We start from the raw sequence: 21,336 nt of genomic DNA on the forward strand, positions 1-21,336 counted from the left end.
AATGGACTATAAGTGGGGTCCTCCATCTCTCTGTTATATGCAATATTACTTTGTGAGAATCATCTAAGTTGCAAATGAGCAGAATTGGGATCCTAGCTCTTATTTTAGTCATATATTAGTCATAAAAGAAGTCTGAACATATTATAAAAATTTTATAATATTCAGAGAAAATATCTGACAACATGGAATTAAAGTAAAAATCAATAATAAAACAAATATTTTAGAAACTTCAATAGTTTTCATATTTCAAAATGAATTTCTAAGACTACATCCTTAATTCATGGGCTGAAAAGCTCAATTTATCTTGCAGAATATTTTGAACCTATGGGATATAGGCCACTTTAAATAACAGAGTAACAAATGAGTGTAAATCAATGATTAAATTATTAACATAATAACATATTTGTGAAAAACAGATTCAAAGGATTCTGGGAAGATAGCTGAGTAGGGAGCACCAAGAATTTATCTCTGTCTAATAAAATTATTTTGGGACTCTGTAGTCTACTGAAAGCTTGCAATTTCCTAGGGGAAGATTTGGACTGTAAATTGTGGTTAATTGCAGTCAGTTTCAGCTGTTAGCATACTAGTGTCTACCATCCTCCACCCCCACACCAAGCCACATTTGTGCATATGTTCTTTTTTTTTATTATTATTTTAAAATATAAATTTATTTATTTTAATTGGAGGTTAATTACTTTACAATATTGTATTGGTTTTGCCATACATCAACATGAATCCACCACAGGTATACATGTGTTCCCCATCCTGAACCCCCCTCCCTCGTCCCTCTCCGTACCATCCCTCTGGGTCATCTCAGTGCATATGTTCTTGAAGCAGCTTTTACATCGCTAGGGGGAGACAGGATGAGCAAACAAGATTCTGTCCTCCAAATAAAGGGCATCTGTGCTCAATTGTTTATTGCTACTTCTGATTGTAGAGGTGCAGACCAACAAGAAAGCATGAGCCATCTAAAGATAAATAAATAATCAGGCACTACCTACCCCTAAAAAAAAAAAAAAAAAAAAAAAAAACCTGATGTAAATCTACTAGACAGATACTTTAAAGTGACTATCTTAAAGGTGTTCAAGGAATTAAAAAAAGATGTGGAGAAAGTCAAGAAAATTATTTATGAAAAAAATGAAAGTATCAATAAAGAGAAACTATAAACAGAAACTAAAATAAATTTTAGCATTGTTAAGTACAACAACTAATTGAAATGAAAGATTCACTAAAAGGATTCAAAGGCAGATTAGCGTAGGCAGAATAATCAGCAGACAAAGCTATGACAATGGAACATGAAAAAGAAAACAAAAAGCATTAAAGAGCAGTAGATTGAGCCTAAGGTACATTTGAAGCCATTAAGTGGATGAACATAGCCACTGTAGGTGTCCTGAAGAAGAGAGTAAGAAAAGGACAGAGAGAATATTTGAATAAATGATACTAAAACTTCTCACATTTGAATACAGACATCCAAGAAGATCAATGAAATTCAAAAGAGATGAATTCAAAGAGAACCACACCAAGACACATTAAAATCAAGCTTTCCAAAACCATAGACAAAAAAAGAATCATGAAATCTGTAAAAGAAATGAGACCAATCATATACATGGAATCCTCAATAAGATCATGAACAGATTTCCCATCAGAAATTTTGGAGGTCAGAAGGCAGTGGGCCAAATATACTCAAAGTGCTTTTAAAAAACTGTCAACAGAAATCCTATATCTGGGAAAATTACCTTTCAAAAGTAAGGGAAAAATTAAGGCATTCACAGATTAATAAAGACTGAGGGAATTTGTTACTGTTAGATCTGCTCTCCAAGAAATGGTACAGGGTGTTTTGCAGGGTAAAATTACAGGACATCAAGGTGTAACTCAAGGCAATATGAAAGAATAAATATTTCAATTAAGGTAAATATATAGCAATTACTATTAATAAGAGCTAATATAACACAAATTTATAACTCATTTTTTTCTACATGGTTTGAGATCAATATATATTTAAATTACTAGTATAATAGTAATTATAACTACAATTACAAAACTTTGTTTTGTAAATTCACATTTTATTTTCTACATATCATTGTAAAAGACTCTGGGTTGGAATGATCCCCTGGAGAAGGGCATGGCAACCCACTCCAGTATTCTTGCCTGGGCAATTCCATGGACAGAGGAGCCTGCTGGGCTACAGTCCATGGGGTCACAAAGAGTCAGACACAACTGAAGCAACTTAGCATGCACGCACATGAAAGACCAATTCATTGTTCACACAATGTATAAAGATATAATTTTGTGACATCAGCAAAAAATGGGTAGAGACAGAACTATAAAGAAGCAAAATAATTGTTATTGAAGTTATGCTGCTATAAATACAATTAGTGTTATAACTTTAGATGTTAAATATAATCAACACAGTAACCACAATGAAAAATAGCTATAGAATATGCATAAAAGGATATACATAAGGAATTTAAACATGTTACTACAAAATATAAGTGACCTAACACAAGAGAACATAATGTAGGAAGTGAAGAACAAAAAAGCAGTAAGGCATATAGAAAACTAACAGCAAAATGTCAGAAATAAGTCATGTCTTACCAATAATTACTTTAAATGTATAAATTAAACTTTCCAATCCAAAGGCAGAGATTGGCAGAATGGTTAAAAGTCACGGTCTAATTATATGTTATTTTGTTATAAGAGACTCACTTTAAATCCAGGAAACAAATACAATGACTGTGAAAGGATGGGAAAAAGACATTCCATGCAAATAGTAACCAAAACGTGGTGACCCAAGACAGAGTGGATAAAACCAAGGAGGGTCTTGGAATACAGGAATGGAAAAACCAGACCCTTATCATCCTTCCCTCCCCCATGTTGTAACTGTTAGTGGATTTCAAATCCTCCTGACCACTATAACCTGTCTCCCCTCCTACCCCATAGGGAGAAGGTGTATTTGCCTTATTCTTCTCTCCACCCAGTATACGTGCTTCATCCGATTAGCAAATGACCCACAAGACCCCTATCCCATTCCTTGTACCTTGGGTATAAAAGTGGACTAAGGACCCCTGTTCAATGTCAGTTCTCCCTTGGGCTGGCCCACTGTTCTAACACCATCTTTCTATCTAATAAACTTTATTTCCTTCTCATTCTGTCTCATGTCTGGAAATTCTTTTCCAACCTGCGCACAGAACACGACACAAAATAGCAGGGTAGTTACGCTTTTATCAGACAAAAGAGACTTAAAATATAAAAAAGATTACAAAATACAAAGGACATGATATACTTATAAGGGTTTCAGTGCAGCAAAAAATGTAATAATTATAAATAGCTATCACCTAACAATAGACCATAAATATATTAAAAGCAAAACTGACAAAATTGAAGGGAGAAATAAACAGCTCTATAATAATAGTGGAATACTTCAGTATTGCATTCATTAATGGATAGAACGATGAAGTGGAACATAAGTAAAGAAATAGAGGATATTAAAACACCATGAGTCAACTATATTTAACAGACATATACAGAACACTCTAGATTTAACAGATTTACAGACATATACATAGATATTGTTACAGACATTCACTGGCAAATACTACTGAGCATTTAAGGAAGAACAAGTATCAGCCCTCTCAAACTCTTCTAAAAACTGAAGAGAAAGGAACACTTTCTTATTCTTTCTATAAGATGAGCATTATCTTGATACTAAAACTAGGAAAAATGATATAATAGGAAAAAAAACTACACACCTTATGAACTTTGACATAAAATTTTTAACAAAAGAGTAGTGAACCAGTTCACCAGCAATATTAAAAGGAGTATATACCATGCTAGTAAAGTTATGCTCAAAATTCTCCAAGCCAGGCTTCAGCAATACGTGAACTGTGAACTGCCAGATGTTCAAGCTGGTTTTAGAAAAGGCAGAGGAACCAGAGATCAAATTGCCAACATCTGCTGGATCATTGAAAAAGCAAGACAATTCCAGAAAAGCATCTATTTCTGTTTTATTGACTATGCCAAAGCCTTTGACTTTGTGGATCACAATCAACTGTGGAAAATTCTGAAAGAGATGGGAATACCAGACCACTTGACCTGCCTCTTGAGAAATCTGTATGCAGGTCAGGAAGCAACAGTTAGAACTGGACATGGAACAACAGATTGGTTCCAAATAGGAAAAGGAGTATGTCAAGGCTGTATATTGTCACCCTACTTATTTAACTTCTATGCAGAGTACATCATGAGAAACGCTGGGCTGGAAGAAGCACAAGCTGGAATCAAGATTGCCAGGAGAAATATCAATAACCTCAGATATGCAGATGACACCAACCTTATGGCAGAAAGTGAAGAGGAACTAAAGAGCCTCTTGATGAAAGTGAAAGAGGAGAGTGAAAAAGTTGGCTTAAAGCTCAACATTCAGAAAACTAAGATCATGGCATCTAGTCCCATCACTTCATGGGAAATAGATGGGGAAACAGTGGAAACAGTTGTCAGACTTTATTTTTTGGGGCTCCAAAATCACTGCAGATGGTGATTGCAGCCATGAAATTAAAAGATGCTTACTCCTTGGAAGGAAAGTTATGACCAACCTAGATAGCATATTCAAAAGCAGAGACATTACTTTGCCAACAAAGGTCCATCTAGTCAAGGCTATGGTTTTTCCAGTGGTCATATATGGATGTGAGAGTTGGACTGTGAAGAAAGCTGAGTGCCGAAGAATTGATGCTTTTGAACTGTGATGCTTTTGAACTCTTGAGACTCCCTTGAACTGCAAGGAGGTCCAACCAGTCCATCCTAAAGGAGGTCTGTCCTGGGTGTTGGAAGGACTGATGCTAAAGCTGAAACTCCAATACTTTGGCCACCTCACGCGAAGAGTTCACTCACTGGAAAAGACTCTGATGCTGGGAGGGATTGGGGGCAGGAGGAGAAGGGGACGACAGAGGATGAGATGGCTGGATGGCATCACCTACTCGATGGATGTGAGTCTGAGTGAACTCTGGGAGTTGGTGATGGACAGGGAGGCCTGGTGTTCTGCGATCCATGGGGTCGCAGAGTCAGACATGACTGAGTGACTGAACTGAACTGATGATGTTTTACACAGCAAGATTATCATTTAGCATAGAAGTAAAGAAAACTTCTCAGAGAAGCAAAAAATAAAAGAATTCATCAATACTAAACCTATACTAGAAGAATGCTGAAAGGTTTTCTCTAAATGGAAGAGAAAAATCTATAGAAAAAGGAAAATTCCACTAGGAAAGACACAAATAAAATATAAATTAAAGATACTTAAATAAGCTATTACAGAGATTAAAAGATACCTGGAATAATGGGCAAATTTGGCCTTGGAGTACAAAATGAAGTAGGGCAAAGGCTAACAGAGTTTTGCCAAGAGAATACACTGATTATAGCAAATATTTTCTTCCAACAATATGAGACAGTTCTACACATTGGTATCAGCAGATGGTCAGTACCAAAATCAGACTGATTATGTTCTTTGAAGCTGAAGATGGAGAAGCTCTGTACAGTCAGCAAAACAAGACCTGGAGCTGACTGTGTCTCAGAACATCTGTTCCTTATTGAACAATTCAATTTTATTGAAGAAAGTAGGGAAAACTAATAGATCATTCATGTATGATCTAAATCAAATCCCTTATGTTTATACAGTGGTGGTGACAAAGAGATTCAGGGGACTAGATCTGGTAGATAGAATACCTGGAGAACTATGGATGGAGGTTCATAACATTGTACAGAATGTGGTTACCAAAATCATCCTCAAGAAATAGAAAGGCAAGAAGACAAAGTGATATATAAGGAGGTCTTACAAATAGCTGAAAAAAGAAGCAAAGAGAAAGGCAAAGGAGAAAGAAAAAGATATATCCAACTGAATGCAGAGTTCCAAAGAATAGCAAGCAGAGATAAGAAAGGTTTCTTTTTTTTAAATACGAATTTATTTATTTTAATTTAAGGCTAATTACTTTACAATATTGTATTGGTTTTGCCATACATTGACATGAATCCGCGACGGGTGTACATGTGTTCCCCATCCTGAACCCCCCTCCCACCTCTCTCCTCATCCCATCCCTCTGGGTCATCCCAGTGCACCAGCCCCGAGCACCCTGTCTCATGCATCGAACCTGGACTGGCAATTCATTTCACGTATGATAATATACATGTTTCAGTGCCATTCTCCCAAATTATCCCACCCTCGCCCTCTCCCACAGAGTCCAAAAGACTGTTCTATACATCTGTGTCTTTTTTGCTGTCTGGCATACAGGGTTATTGTTACCATCTTTCTAAATTACATATATATGTGTTAGTATACTGTACTGGTGTTTTTCTTTCTGGCTTACTTCACTCTGTGTAATAGTCTCCAGTTTCATCCACCTTATTAGAACTGATTCAAATGTATTCTTTTTAATGGCTGAGTAATGTTCCATTGTGTATATGTACCACAGCTTTCTTATCCATTCGTCTGCTGATGAACATCTAGGTTGCTTCCATGTCCTGGCTATTATAAACAGTGCTGTGAATATTCATTGGAAGGACTGATGCTGAAGCTGAAACTCCAATACTTTGGCCACCTGATGCGAAGAACTGACTCACTGGAAAAGACCCTGATGCTGGGAAAGATTGAAGGCAGAAGGAGAAGGGGATGACAGAGGATGAGATGGTTGGATGGCATCACAGACTTGACGGACATGAGTTTGAGCAAGCTCTGGGAGTTGGTGATGGACAGGGAAGCCTGTCATGTTGCAGTCCATGGGGTCACAAAGAGTTGAACATTACTGAGCAACTGAACTGAACTGAATACCTGTATTTCCAAATGATGGAACTGACAAAAGGTTCATATTCAAAATATTAAACTGAATACAAAAAATAAACAACCCAATCAAAAAATGGGCAGAAGACTTGAGTAGACATTTCTCCAAAGAAGACATAGAGATGGTCACAGACACATGAAAAGATACTCAACATCAATAATTATTACAGAAATTCAAACTGAAACAACAATAAGCTATCACCTCACACTTGTCGGAATGGCCAACATCAAAAAGTCTACAAATAACAAATGTTGGTGAAGATGTGAAGAAGGGGAATCCTTGTACATTGTTAGAGGAAATGTAAATTGGTGCAGCCAGTGTGGAAAATTAAAAAGAATTACCATATGATCCAGCAAATCCACTCCTGAGAATATGTTCGAAAAAAGATTAAAATTATAATTCAAAAAGATATGTGCATGCCAATATTCATAGCAACACTCATTACAATAGCCAAGATATTGAAGCAACCCAAATACACATTCTCTCTCACACACATACAATGGAATATTGCTCTTCCATTTGCAACAATGTGGATGAACATTGATGAGATTATGATTAGTGAGATAAATGAGACAGAGAATGACAAATACTACATGATATCCCTAATATGAGGAATCTAAAAAGTAATGTCAATCAATGTATGTAAAAAACAGAAACATACTTACTTACATAGAAGACAAACTGTGGGTTTCCATGGTAGCTCAGCTGGTAAAGAATATGCCTGTAATGCAGGAGACTCTGGTTTGATTCCTGGGTTGGGAAGATCCCCTGGAGAAGGGATAGGCTACCCACTCCAGTGTTTGTGGGAACCATGTTTTACTGCTTTCTCAGAAATGTCTCTTAGAATTTAATTTTACTCATTCCCTTTTCCTTGCTTGCTCTTCCCACTCCCCCAACCACAACACCCTGTCCTAAAATTAGATGTTCTGGCTGACAGATCAGCTTTCAGTTCAGTTCAGTTCAGTCGCTCAGTCGTGTCTGACTCTTTGCAACCTCATGAATCACAGCACGCCAGGCCTCCCTGTCCATCACCAACTCCCGGAGTTCACTCAGACTCATGTCCATCGAGTCAGTGATGCCATCCAGCCATCTCATCCTCTGTCGTCCCCTTCTCCTCCTGCCCCCAATCCCTCCCAGCATCAGAGTCTTTTCCAATGAGTCAACTCTTCGCATCAGGTGGCCAAAGTATTGGAGTTTCAGCTTTAGCATCATTCCTTCCAAAGAAATCCCAGGGCTGATCTCCTTCAGAATGGACTGGTTGGATCTCCTTGCAGTCCAAGGGACTCTCAAGAGTCTTCTCCAACACCACAGTTCAAAAGCATCAATTCTTCACCGCTCAGCTTTCTTCACAGTCCAACTCTCACATCCATACATGACAACTGGAAAAACCATAGCCTTGACTAGACGGACCTTTGTTGGCAAGTAATGTCTCTGCTTTTGAATATGCTATCTAGGTTGGACATAACTTTCCTTCCAAGGAGTAAGCGTCTTTTAATTTCATGGCTGCAGTCACCATCTGCAGTGATTTTGGAGACCCAAAAAATAAAGTCTGACACTGTTTCCACTGTTTCCCCATCTATTTCCCATGAAGTGATGGGACCAGATGCCATAATCTTCATTTTTCTGAATGTTGAGTTTTAAGCCAACTTTTTCACTCTCCTGTTTCACCTTCATCAAGAGGCTTTTTAGTTCTTCTTCACTTTCTGCCATAAGCGTGGTGTCATCTGCATGTCTGAGGTTATTGATATTTCTCCTGGCAATCTTGATTCCAGCTTGTGTTTCTTCCAGCCCACTGTTTCTCATGATGTACTCTGCATATAAGTTAAATAAGCAGGGTGACAATATATAGCCTTGATATACTCCTTTTCCTATTTGCAACCAGTCTGTTGTTCCATGTCTAGTTCTAACTGTTGCTTCCTGACCTGCATACAGATTTCTCAAGAGGCAGGTGAGGTGGTCTGGTATTCCCATCTCTTTCAGAATTTTCCACAGTTTATTGTGATCCACACAACCCTCTTATCTTTAAAGACTTTTCTTTACAGCTCTCATGTGATTACTTTCAGATCTTCAGGAGGAAGTCTTCTTAATCCCTGAGTTACCGTCTCTGTCTTGCTTTACTCCTCTTAGTTAAAGATTACAAGATAAATTAGCAATAAAATATGCGCTCAGCATGTTCTCAGGGAGTTGCTTCTCTGAGAACTCTCCCTGTGCTGTCTCTCACAATCCTGTGTGTTTGTGAGAATTATTCAGTGTGAAATTGCCACAAGTATTCTTGGCCTTCCCTGGTGGCTCAAATAGTAAAGAATCTGCCCGCAATGTGGGAGACCTGGGTTTGATCCCTGGGTTGGGAAGATCCCCTGGAGGGGGGAATGGTAACTCACTCCAGTATTCTTGCCTGGAGAATCCCCATGGACAGAGAAGCCTGGCAACTAGTGGTTACCAAATGGGAGGGAGAAATCGGCTGGGGGAAATTAGGGATGTGAAATTAAGAGATACAAACTACTACTTATAAAATAATAAGCAACAAGGATATATTGTACAGCACAGAAAACTATAACCATTTTCTTGTAATAACTTTTAATGGAATATAATCTGTCAAAATACTGAATCATTATGCTATGCACCCCTAAAACTAATATAATATTGAAAATCAACTGTACTTCAATGAAAATGACCAAAGACCTACATTTCAGACCTGAAACTATAGAATAAAACATAGGTCAGGTGTTTCACAATATTTGGCAACAATTTCTTGGACATTACACCAATCGCTTAGCAAATAAAAGAAAAAATAGGCACATTGGATTTTATAAAAAAATTTTAAATTATGTACATATAATTACACTGCCAACTAAGTTAAAAGGCAACCACGGAATGGAAAAAATATTTGAAAGTCATCTATCTGATTAGGTATTAATACCCAGGTTTTATAGAAAATATTGGAAATTCAATAAGAACAACTTATTCCAAAAATTGGCAAGGACTTGAATAAACATTTCTTCAAAGACTATATGTAATTGGACATTAGGTATAGAAAAATGCTGGCTCTCAGTGATCATTAGAGAAATATAAATTGATACTACAATGAGAAATCATTTCACATCCATCAGGATAGCAACTATTAAAAGGAGAAAATAATAGTTGCTATCTAGAATGCATAGAAAATTGAACCCTGAGCCATGTTGGTGAGAATGTAATATGTTATAGCTAAAAACTATGGAAGACTTTATGGCAATCCAAAAAAATAAAAATAAAAACAGAATTAATGAGCACAGCATTTTCATATACATACGGCACAAAATACTACTATAGTGAATTCAACATGGCAATAAAAGTATTGTACACCAAGATCAAGTGGGATTTATACCTGGGATGCAAGAATAATTCAGCAAACACAAAAAATGTGACGCACCAAGTTAATGAAAGGTTAAAAATTACATGATCTTTTCAAAAAATGCTGAAAAATCATTTGATAAATTCAGCATCCTCTCATGATAAGTAAAAACTCTGAAAACTTTAGTACAGAAGGAACATATTTCAACATAATAAAGCCTATATGTAACAAGCTCAAAGTTAACGTTACACTCAGCAGTGAAAAACTGCAAGCTTTTCATTTAAGATCAGGTATAAGACACAGATGCCTATTCTCAGCACTCCTATTCAACATAATATTGGAAGTCCTAATCAGAGCAATAATCAAGACAAAGAAATAGAAGACATCCCACTACTAGGCATATACCTTGAGGAAACTGGAACTGAAAAAGATACATGTATCCCAATATTCATTGCAGCACTATTTACAATAGTTAGGATATGGAAGCAACCTAGATGTTCATAGGCAGATGAATGGATAAAGAAGTTGTGGTACATATAACCAATGGAATATTATTCAGCTATAAAAAGGAACACATTTAAGTCAGTTTTAATGAGATGGATAAACCTGGAGCCTATTATACACAATGAAGTAAGTCAGAAAGAGAAAGATAAATATCGTGTATTAATACACACACATATATATGGAATATAGAAAGATGGTACCGCCAATCCTAAATGCAGGGCAGCAAAAAAGACACAGATATAAAGAACAGACTTTGGACTCTGTGGGATAAGTCGGACATGACTGAGCATTTGAACTGAACTGATGTCTTCATTTTAGTCAATTTATACCCTTGAATCTACAGTAAGTTTCTTGTAAATAGCACATAGTTGGATCTTTGATATAGATCTATTTAGCCCCTCTGTTTCTTTGTTATTTTCTGAGTATAATGAACTTAATCCATTTAGATTTATTGATAGGGAAGGATTTACTATTGTCATTTTTAAGTGTTTTATTTAATTTTATAGTTTTTTTGTTCCTCTTTTTCTCTCTTGCTGTCTTCCTTTTTGTTTTGTTTTCTCTCTCTCTCTCTCTTTTTTTTTTTTTTTTTGATAGATTTTGAATCATTTCTCCTTTAACGAGTAAAACATCTAAAGATGTTTCTTTGTAGTTACCAAGAGGCTTTTTAAAGCTAATATCAACTTAAGTTTTTTTGCATGCAATAACACTCCACTTCTACCTCTGATCTCTCCGGCCTTGCCAGGGATTCTTAGATCCTCTTAAACTTCTGTGCTTGTCTAAACCATTGTGTGTGTTAGTGGCCTTAGGAGATTAAGATGTTGACAAGTCCTGACAGTGCCCTGAAGGCTGAGAAAATGATCACTTGCCCATTCAGGCTCCTAGAGGACTCCTAGTTCTTATGCACTTGTTGAAACTGCCTTTTCGCTTTCTACATTCCAGGGGGCTTCATGAATGCCACGTCCTGTTTGCCCTCAGAGCTAGGTGGTTTGAGAAACAGTCTTTTGGATGGTAGACAAAAAGTTGAGGAGCTAAATGTGTGAAGCTGGGAGTTGGGAGTTCCATTCTGATTGTAATGCACTGTTTTGTGGGTGGAGTTTATGGTGCAAGTATGTCTCAGCTCATCCTACCCATCTTGATGTGGATATTTTCTCAGTTGTGTGATGTGTAGGAGTCTTTCAACTAGTTCTGGATTCATCTCAGGGGGAATGGATCCCTGTTTAACTGTTTATTTGGTGCATCCAAGGAGGGAAAGTCAAGGGTCTCCTATTTTACCATCTTGCTCTCCGATAGTTTTAAAGAAAATTAAAGACACTCTTAGATGTTCATGGTAAGGCTGCTCTAATTGCCTCACCATCTCTGACCAAAATTCTCATTGCTCTCTAGAATCATGGGTTAAGTCAACAGTAGCGATATCAATGTCTACTATGATTCATGTCTATCATTTCCCACAAGTTGCTTCTGACCTTCACCCACAAATCATGTTTCTCACACCTCAGACAGCAATGATGTTTTACCTTTAGGATATTTTTGGTGATGCTAAGGCGCTCAACGAACACATCCCCAGAGGAAGCAACCTCCTCTCCAGTCAAAATTTCGAAGGTAGTAGTTTTCCCAGCTCCATTTAATCCAAGCAACCCAAAGCACTCCTGCTTTTGGATTGCAACAGAGATATTTCTCACAGCTAAAACGACTGGTTTTGAAAAATACACCTTAAAAAATACAGAAAACAATATAGTAAAGAATACTTACAGGTCATATACAAACAATACTTTAGACTCCCATGGACCACCTCAGGTAGCTTCACAAGAGTTCTTCTATTCTCTTGAGAAAACACACATAGATTCAAAAAACCACAGTAAGCCCTTGGCATTAATGACATACTCTTTAGCAGAAATTAAACCATCATAAGTTGTTCATTGAATAATATTACCTTTATGAGTTCCTTAATAAGCACTATAGAATTCAGTGACTCCTGAGGGTTGTCCAGGATTCTATTTCTTTCATTTTGTACATCTTCATCTTCAGATTCCCCAGATAATTCCTTGGACACTCTATCCTATATTTTAAAAATAAGACCATAGATATAGATATGGATGCACTTTAGACATCTGGTCTACACTGGTTGGCTGCAGGAAGGCTAAACTGGGATAATCTTAAAAATGTCAAAACAGAAGTTTTGAGTCATTTCCAAATGACTTCCTGCATATCAACTCAGCTCTTACATATTTCCTACATCCAAAGTTTAAAACCTATACCATGAGCAAGTAGCATGTTCTTAACAAAATGGGCACTTCACAAAAAACTGCAATCACAAGAAAACTGTTAATTATAACTAAAAGTTATTTTAAAATAATTTATTTTTTATTTTTATTAAATATAAAGTTATTTTTAATAATAAATGTATACTTTATAAGATATCAGAAGAGTTGAGAGTAGGGAAAGAGTAACACTTTTCTTTCAGAGAAGAAGAGTAGAATCCAAGGACAGACTCACGTAAGAAATGCTTACGATGAATTTCAATAAAATAGGAGCTCATCAGGCAACTTATGATGGGAAAGAAAGAATAGGTAAGACATCCCACAAAGTGAAAAGAATATGAAAGAATACTCTATGACTTGCATGTCATTCTTTTTATTTTGAAAGAATTTAGATGTACAGAAGAGCTATAAAAACAGGACAGCTCTAGTATACATTTTAACTTTGCTTAATGACATCATATAGTAATGATACATTGATTAAAACTAAGAAATTAACATTGGTTCAGTTCTATTAACTACAGACCTTACTGACGTTTAGTGCAAAATATTTTGAATGCTTTAACACTATTTTTAGTGTAAGCTATTCATTTAAGCATAATATATATCTTTGTTGCTGCTATTCAGTTACTAAGTCATGTTCAACATTTTGTGACCTCATGAATGGCAGCACACCAGGCTTCTCTGTCCTTCAATAGTTCACTCAGTTTGCTCAAACTCATGTCCATTGAGTTAGTGATTCCATCCAACTACTTCATCTTCTATTGCCTGCTTCCCCTCCTGATTTTAATATTTCCCAGCATCGGGGTGTTTTCCAATGAATTGGCTCTTCACATCAGGTGGCCAAAGTATTGGAGCTTCAGCTTCAGCATTGGTTCTTCCAGTGAGTTTTCAGGATTGATTTCTTTAGGATTAACTGGTTTGATCTCCGTGCTGTCCAAGGGACCTTCAAGTGTCTTCTCCAGCACCACAGTTCAAAAGCATCAGTTCTCTGGTGCTCAGCTTTCCTTTCTTTATGGTTCAGCTTTCATATCTGTACATGACTACTGGAAAAACCGTAACCTTGACTACGTGGACCTTTATAGGCAAAGTCATGTCTCTGCTTTTTAATATGCTGTCTAGGCTTGTCGTAGCTTTTCTGTCAAGAGCAAGTGTCCTTTCATTTCATGGCTGCATTCAGTTTGCAGTGATTTTGGAGACTAAGAAAATAAAGTCTGTCACTGTTTCCATTGTTTCCCCATCCATTTGCCATGAAGTGATGGGACCAGATGCCATGATATCAGTTTTTTGAATGTTGAGATTTAAGCCAGATTTTAGTGTTAAAAAGAATTAGTTCGTCTTTGCTTTCTGCCACTAGAATGGTATCATTTGCATATCTGAGGTTGTTGATGTTTCTGCTGGCCATCTTGATTCCAGCTTGTGATTCTAGCCTGATATTTCACATGATGTGCTCTGAATATAAGCTAAATAAGCAGGGTGACAATATACAGCCTTGATGTACTCCTTTCTTAATGTTGAACCAGTCCATTTTTCCATGTCTTGTTCTAACCGTGCTTCTTGACCTGCATACAGGTTTCTCAGGAGGCAGGTAAGGTGGTCTAGTATTCTCGTCTCTTTAAGTATTTCCCATAGTTTGTTGTGATTCACATAGTCAAAGGCTTTAGCATAGTCAATGAAGCAGAATTAGATGTTTTTCAGGAATTCTCTTGCTTTTTCTATGATCCAGTGGATGTTGGCTATTTGGTCTCTGGTTCTGCCTTTTTCTAAATTCAACTTGCACATCTAGAAGTTCTTGGCTAAAATAGTGTTGGAGCCTAGTTTGAATTATTTTGAGCATTACCTTAACAGCATGTGAAATTAGTGCACTTGTGTGATAGCTTGAACATTCTTTGGCATTTCCCTTATTTGGAGTTGGAATGAAAATTGACCTTTTTCAGTTGTCAGAGTGCTTCAAATTTGCTGACATATTGCTGAAACTTTAAGAGTGTCATCTTTTAGGAATTGAAATAGCTCAGCTGGAATTCCATTACTTCCATTAGCTTGGTTCCTAGTAATTCTTCCTAGGGCCAATTGACTTCACACTCTAGGAAATCTGACTCTAAGTGAGTGATCACATCATAGTTGTTATATGGGTCATGAAGACCTATTTTGTACAGTTCTTCAGTGTATTCTTGCAATTTCTTCTTAATCTCTTCTACTTCTGTTAGGTCCTTACTGTTTCCATCATAATTTATTGTGCCAATCTTTACATGAAATATTCCCTTGGTATCTCTAATTTTCTTGAAGAGCTCTCTAGTCTTTCCCATTCAATTGTTTTCCTTTGTTTCTTTACATTATTTACTTAAGAAGGCTTTCTTATCTCTCCTTGCTATTCTTTGGAACTCTGCATTCAGTTGGTATATCTTTCCCTTTCTCCTTTGCCTTTCGCTTCACTTCTTTTCTCAGCTATTTGTAAGGCCTCTTCATGCAATCACTTTGCCTTCTTGCATTTCTTTTTCTTGGGGTTGATTTTGGTCATTACCTCCTGTACAATGTTAGGAACCCCTGACTATAGTTCTTCAGGCACTCTATCAGACCTAATCCTTTGGATCTATTTGTTTCTTGCACTGTATAATTGTAAGGGATTTGGTTTAGGTCATACTTGAAGGCCCTAGTGGTTTTCCTTACTTTCTTCAAGTGTGAATTTTGCAATATAGAGTTCATGATCTGAGCCACAGTCAGCTCCCAGTCTTATTTTTGCTGACTGTATAGAGCTTTTTTTATCTTTGGCTGCAAAAATATAATCAATCTGATTTCAGTATTGACCATATGGGTGATGTCCATGTGTAGTCATCTCTTGTGCTGTTGAAAGAGTGCTATGACCAGTATGCTCTCTTGGCAAAACTCTGATAGCCTTTGCCCTGCTTCATTTTGTACTCCAAGGCCAAAGTTGCCTGCCTGTTATTCCATGTATCTCCTGACTTCCTACTTTTGCATTCCAATCCCCTATGATGACAGAGACCTCCATTTTGGTCTTAGTTCTATCACATATTGTAGGTCTTCATAGAACTGTTTGACTTCACCTTTATCAGTGCTATTTGTTGGGACATAGACTTGGATTACTGTGAATTTGAATGGTTTGTCTTGAAAATAAACAAAGATCATTCTGTCATTTTTGAGATTGCAACCAAGTACTGCATTTCAGACTCTTTTGTTGACTCAGGGCTACCCCATTTCTTCTAAGGGATTCTTGTTCACAATAGTAGATATGAGGGTCATCTGAATTAAATTCACCCATTCCCACCCATTTTATTTCACTGATTCCTAAAATGTTGATGTTCATTCTTGCCAACACCTGTGTGACCACTTTCAATTTACCTTGATTCAAGGACCTAGCATTCCAGATTCCTACACAATATTGTTCTTTACAGCATTGGACTTTACTTTCACCACCAGACACATCCACAACAAGGGGTTGTTTCTGCTTTGGCTCAGCCTCTTCATTCTTTTTGGAGCTATTTATCTGCTCTTCTCCAGTAGCATATTGGACTCCTACTGATCTGGGGGGCTCATCTTCCAGTTTCACATCTTTCTGCCCCTTCATACTATTCATGGGATTCTCAAGGCAAGAATACTGCAGTGGTTTGCCATTCCTTTTTCGAGTGGACTATATTTTGTCAGAACATATATCTAGATATGTACATAAATCATAAATCAACATCTTAATAAGTTTTATTGTAACCAGTATCAATAAAGTAAACAGAATATTACCCCTCAATAACTAGAAATATGACACATAACTCACTATGTATTGTTATACATTAGTTTTGTTTTATATAAATGAAATTCTACTTTACATATTCTTTTAAATCTGATTGAATTTGTATCTGAGATTATTCTATGCTGTTGCATAAGTTATAGGCTCTTCCTTCTGATTGCTATATTCTATTGTGTGAATAGACATTTTAAAATCCATTATGCTACTGAGAGACGTGTGGTTTGCTTCCTTCTTAAATTTTGTCTTATATAAATAATGTTTTGTGCACATTCTTTCAAATGTCTTTCAGTGAACATGACTATGCCTCTCTGTTGGATTTATACTTAGAAGGGAAGCTTGTAGGACTTAGTTATGCACACTTCATATGCATATAAAATGTTTTATTCTTTTGAAGTATAGTTATAAAATATATTAGCTTCATGTTAGCTTCACATTAGCTACAAGGGAAGCCCCCTACAACATAGAAACTTCACATTAATATACATTACAAATTAATCACCACAACATCTAGTAACCATCTGTCATCATACAAAATATTTGGAATATTATTGACAGTATTCACAATAGTGTACATTATGACCTATGACATTTATTTTAAACTGAAATTTTGTATCTCAATCTTTTTGTCTTTGTCTTTTTCTCTGAATCCTGCCATGAAATGATCACCATTGCCTCTTGTGGTCACCAGTTTGTTCTCTGCCCCTATGAGTCTGTTTCTGTTGTGTTGAGTCTCTGTCATTTGGTTTTCTAGACTCCACGTATAAGTATATTGTTTAGTCACTAATTTGTGTCTGACTTTTTGTGATCTTGACTGTATCATGCCAGGTTCCTCTGTCCTTGGGATTTTCCAGGTAATAATATTGGAGTGGGTTGCCATTTCCTTTGCCAGGGCATCATCCTGACCCAGGGACAAAACCCATATCTCCTGCCTTGGTAGGCAGGCTCTTTACTACTGATCCACCATGGAACCCCACATATAAGCGAGGTCATAGTAACTGTCTCCATCACAAGCTGGAATCAAGATTGCCAGGAGAAATATCAACAACTTCAAATATGCAGCTGATGCCACTCTAATGGCAGAGAGTGAAGAGGAGCTAAAGGACTTCTTGATGAGGGTGCAACAGGAGAATGAAAAAGCTGACTTGAAACTCAACATCAAAAATTTAAGATTATGGGATTCAGTCCCACCACTTCATGGCAAATAGATGGGGATAAAGTGGAAGCACGGAGAAGGCAATGGCACCCCACTCCAGTACTCTTGCCTGGAAAATCCCATGGATGGAGGAGCCTGGTAGGCTGAAGTCCATGGGGTCACTACAAGTTGGGCACGACTGAGCGACTTCACTTTCACTTTTCACTTTCATGCATTGGAGAAGGAAATGGCAACCCACTCTAGTGTTCTTGCCTGGAGAATCCCAGGGAAGGGGGAGCCTGGTGGGCTGCCGCCTATGGGGTTGCACAGAGTCTGACATGACTGAGGCGACTTAGCAGCAGCAGCAGCAAAGTGGAAGCAGTGACCAATTTTCTTTCCTAAGATTCCAAAATCACTGCAGATGGTGACTGTAGCCATGAAATTAAAAGATGCTTGCTCCCTGGAAGAAAAGCTGTGACAAACTGAGACAGCATATTAAAAAAGAGACATTACTTTGCTCACGAAGATCCATATAGTCAAAGCTATGGTTTTCTCTTGAGAGTCCCTTGAACTGCAGGGAGCTCAAACCAGTCAATCCTAAAGGTAATAAACCCTGAATATTCATTTGAAAGACTGATGCTAAAGCTTAAGCTCCAATATTTTGACTACCTGATGTGTAGAGTCAATTCATTGGAAAAGACTGATGTTGGGAAAGATTGTAGGCAAAAGTTCTTTATGTGATCTACTGACTGTATTATGCCAGGCTCCTCTGTCTGGCTCCTCTGTCAAGGGTAGCAGAGGATAAAATGGTTACATAGCATCACTGACTCAATGGACATGAATTTGAACACATTCCAGGAGACAGTGGAGTATAGAGGAGCCTGGCGTGCTGTAGTCTTTGCAGTCGCAAAGAGTCAGACATGACTTAGCGACTCAACAACATTGACAATCTGACATTTCACTTAGCATAATGATCTCCAGGACTATCTACCTTGGTATATATAGGGCACTTTCATTCCTTTTTTATGGCTGAGTAATATATATATTGTGTGTGTGTGTGTGTGTGTGTGTGTGTGTGTGTGTGTGTGTGTATTAAGTCACTTCAGTTGTGTCAGACTCTTTGCGTCCCTATGGATTGTAGTTCTCCAGGCTTCTCAGTCCAAGGGATTCTCCAGGCAAGAATACTGGAGTGGGTTTTTATGCCCTCCTCCAGGGGATCTTCCTTACCTGAGTACTGAACTCACATCTTTTATGTTTCCTGCATTGGGATGCAGGCTCTTTGCCACTAGCGTGACCTGGGAAGACATATGTACATGTACATAATAGCTGTTATCCATTCATTTATTGATGGACACTTCAGTTCAGTTCAGTCGCTCAGTCACGTCTGACTCTTTGCAACTCCATGAATTGCAGCACGCCAGGCCTCCCTGTCCATCACCAACTCCCAGAGTTCACCCAAACTCATGTCCATCGAGTCAGTGATGCCATCCAGCCATCTCATCCTCTGTTGTCCCCTTCTCTTCCTGCCCCCAATCCCTCCCAGCACCAGAGTCTTTTCCAATGAGTCAGCTCTTCGCATGAGGTGGCCAAAGTATTGCAGTTTCAGCTTTAGCATCCGTCCTTCCAATGAACACCCAGAACTGGTCTCCTTTAGAATGGACTGGTTGGATCTCCTTGCAGTCCAAGGGACTCTCAAGAGTCTTCTCCAACACCACAGTTCAAAAGCATCAATTCTTCAGTGCTCAGCTTTCTTCACAGTCCAACTCTCACATCCATACATGACCACTGGAAAAACCATAGCCTTGACTAGATGGACCTTTGTTGGCAAAATAATGTCTCTGCTTTTGAATATGCTATCTAGGTTGGTCATAACTTTACTTCCAAGGAGTAAGCGTCTTTTAATTTCATGGCTGCAGTCACCATCTGCAGTGATTTTGGAGCCCACAAAAATAAAATCTGACACTGTTTCCTCAGACGGCCTCTAAACCTTGGCTATTGTAAATAATGCACCAGTGAACATAGCGGTGCATGTATGTTTCAGAATTAGTGCTTTCATTTTCTTCAGATAAATATTTGAAAGTGGAATTGCTGGATCATATGGTAATTCTATTTTTAATTTTTTGAGGAACTTATATACTGTTTTCTATATTGACTGTACCAATTTACATTCCCACCAACAGTGGACCTGAGGGTTCCCTTTATCCACATCATCACTTGCCAATCTAACTAGTATGAAGTGATATTGCTATGTGATTTTGGTTTCATTTCCCTGAAAATTAGTGATGTTGAGCATCATTTTATTTTTTCTGCTGACCATCTTAATCTCTCTTTCTGTTAGTTCATTATTATAATGTTTAGAAATGCATCAGATTTCTGTGTATTCATCTTTACCCTGCAACTTTACTGCATTCATTTATTAGTTATGATAGTTTTTGGTCTATTATAGTTTTAATAGTGTTTTGGATTTTCTGTATATAGAGTGGCATCTGTGGATACTAACAGTTTCACATTTCCCTTCCAATTTGGATAACTTTTATTTCTCTTTCTTGTCTGATTGTTGTGGCTAGGACTTCCAATATTGTGTTAAATACAAGAAGTGAAAGTGGACATCCTTTTCTTGTTCCTGATTTTTGAGGAAAAGCTTTCAGTGTTTCATTATTGAGTTTGATATTAGCTGTGTGTTTATCATGAAATGCCTTTTTATTATTTTAGATATGTCCCCTTTATATCCACTTTGTTGAGTGTTTTTATCATAAATAGATATTGGATTTTGTCAAATGATTCTTCTGCATTTATTGAAGTGATCATAGTCTTTCTACCCATGGTTTTGTTAACATGTGCATAATATTGATTGATTTGCAGATACTGAACAAATGAATGATGTGTCACTCATTCATTCAATGAATAATGAACCATCCAAATTCATCATTCATTCTTACACACGAAGGATCATGTGTAAAATCCTTTTAATGCATTGTTGAATTCAGTTTGCTAATATTTTGTTGAGGATTTTTGTATCTATGTTCTTCAGGGATATTGGCCTGTAATTTCTTTTTTTTGTAGTCTTTTTGGTTTTTCTATCAGGGGAATACTGGCCTCATGGATTGTGTTTGGAAGTGTTCTTTTCAATTATTTGAACTAGTTTGAGAATACTAGGTATTAACTCTTTGAATATTTGGTAGAATTCACCTGTGATTCCCTCTAGTTTTTAGACTTTATTAGGAGTATTTTGAATACTGATTTGATTTCATTATTAGTGTTGATCTGTTAAGATTTTATGTATCTTCCTGATTGAGTCTTGGGAGATGGTGTGTTTCTAGAAATTTATCCCTTTCTTAAAAATTGTCCAGTTTGCTACTGTGTAATTGTTTATAGTAAACTCACGAACCTTTGTATCTGTAGTGTCCATTGTAACTCTTCTTTTATTTATGATTTCATTTGGACTTTATCTCTCTGTTTTTAAAAATGAATCTGGCTAAATGTTTACCACTTTTGTTTATCTTTCAAAGGGCCAGCTTCTAGTTTCATTGATTTCT

At 37.2% G+C, this 21,336-nt stretch overlaps 1 protein-coding gene across 1 annotated transcript in view; it reads right to left on the reverse strand.

Annotated features, from left to right (window-relative positions):
- LOC113883381 (ATP-binding cassette sub-family A member 3-like) overlaps positions 1 to 21,336 on the reverse strand; it is a 211,026-nt gene that overhangs the window by 9,351 nt on the left and 180,339 nt on the right. Inside the window, 2 exon segments of the mRNA XM_027527055.1 lie at positions 12,171 to 12,365; positions 12,587 to 12,712. Of these exon segments, the coding sequence (XP_027382856.1) occupies positions 12,171 to 12,365; positions 12,587 to 12,712 (321 nt within the window).

The sequence above is a fragment of the Bos indicus x Bos taurus genome, chromosome 25, assembly GCF_003369695.1.
Source record: "Bos indicus x Bos taurus breed Angus x Brahman F1 hybrid chromosome 25, Bos_hybrid_MaternalHap_v2.0, whole genome shotgun sequence".
NCBI classification, from domain to species: Eukaryota; Metazoa; Chordata; class Mammalia; order Artiodactyla; family Bovidae; genus Bos; species Bos indicus x Bos taurus.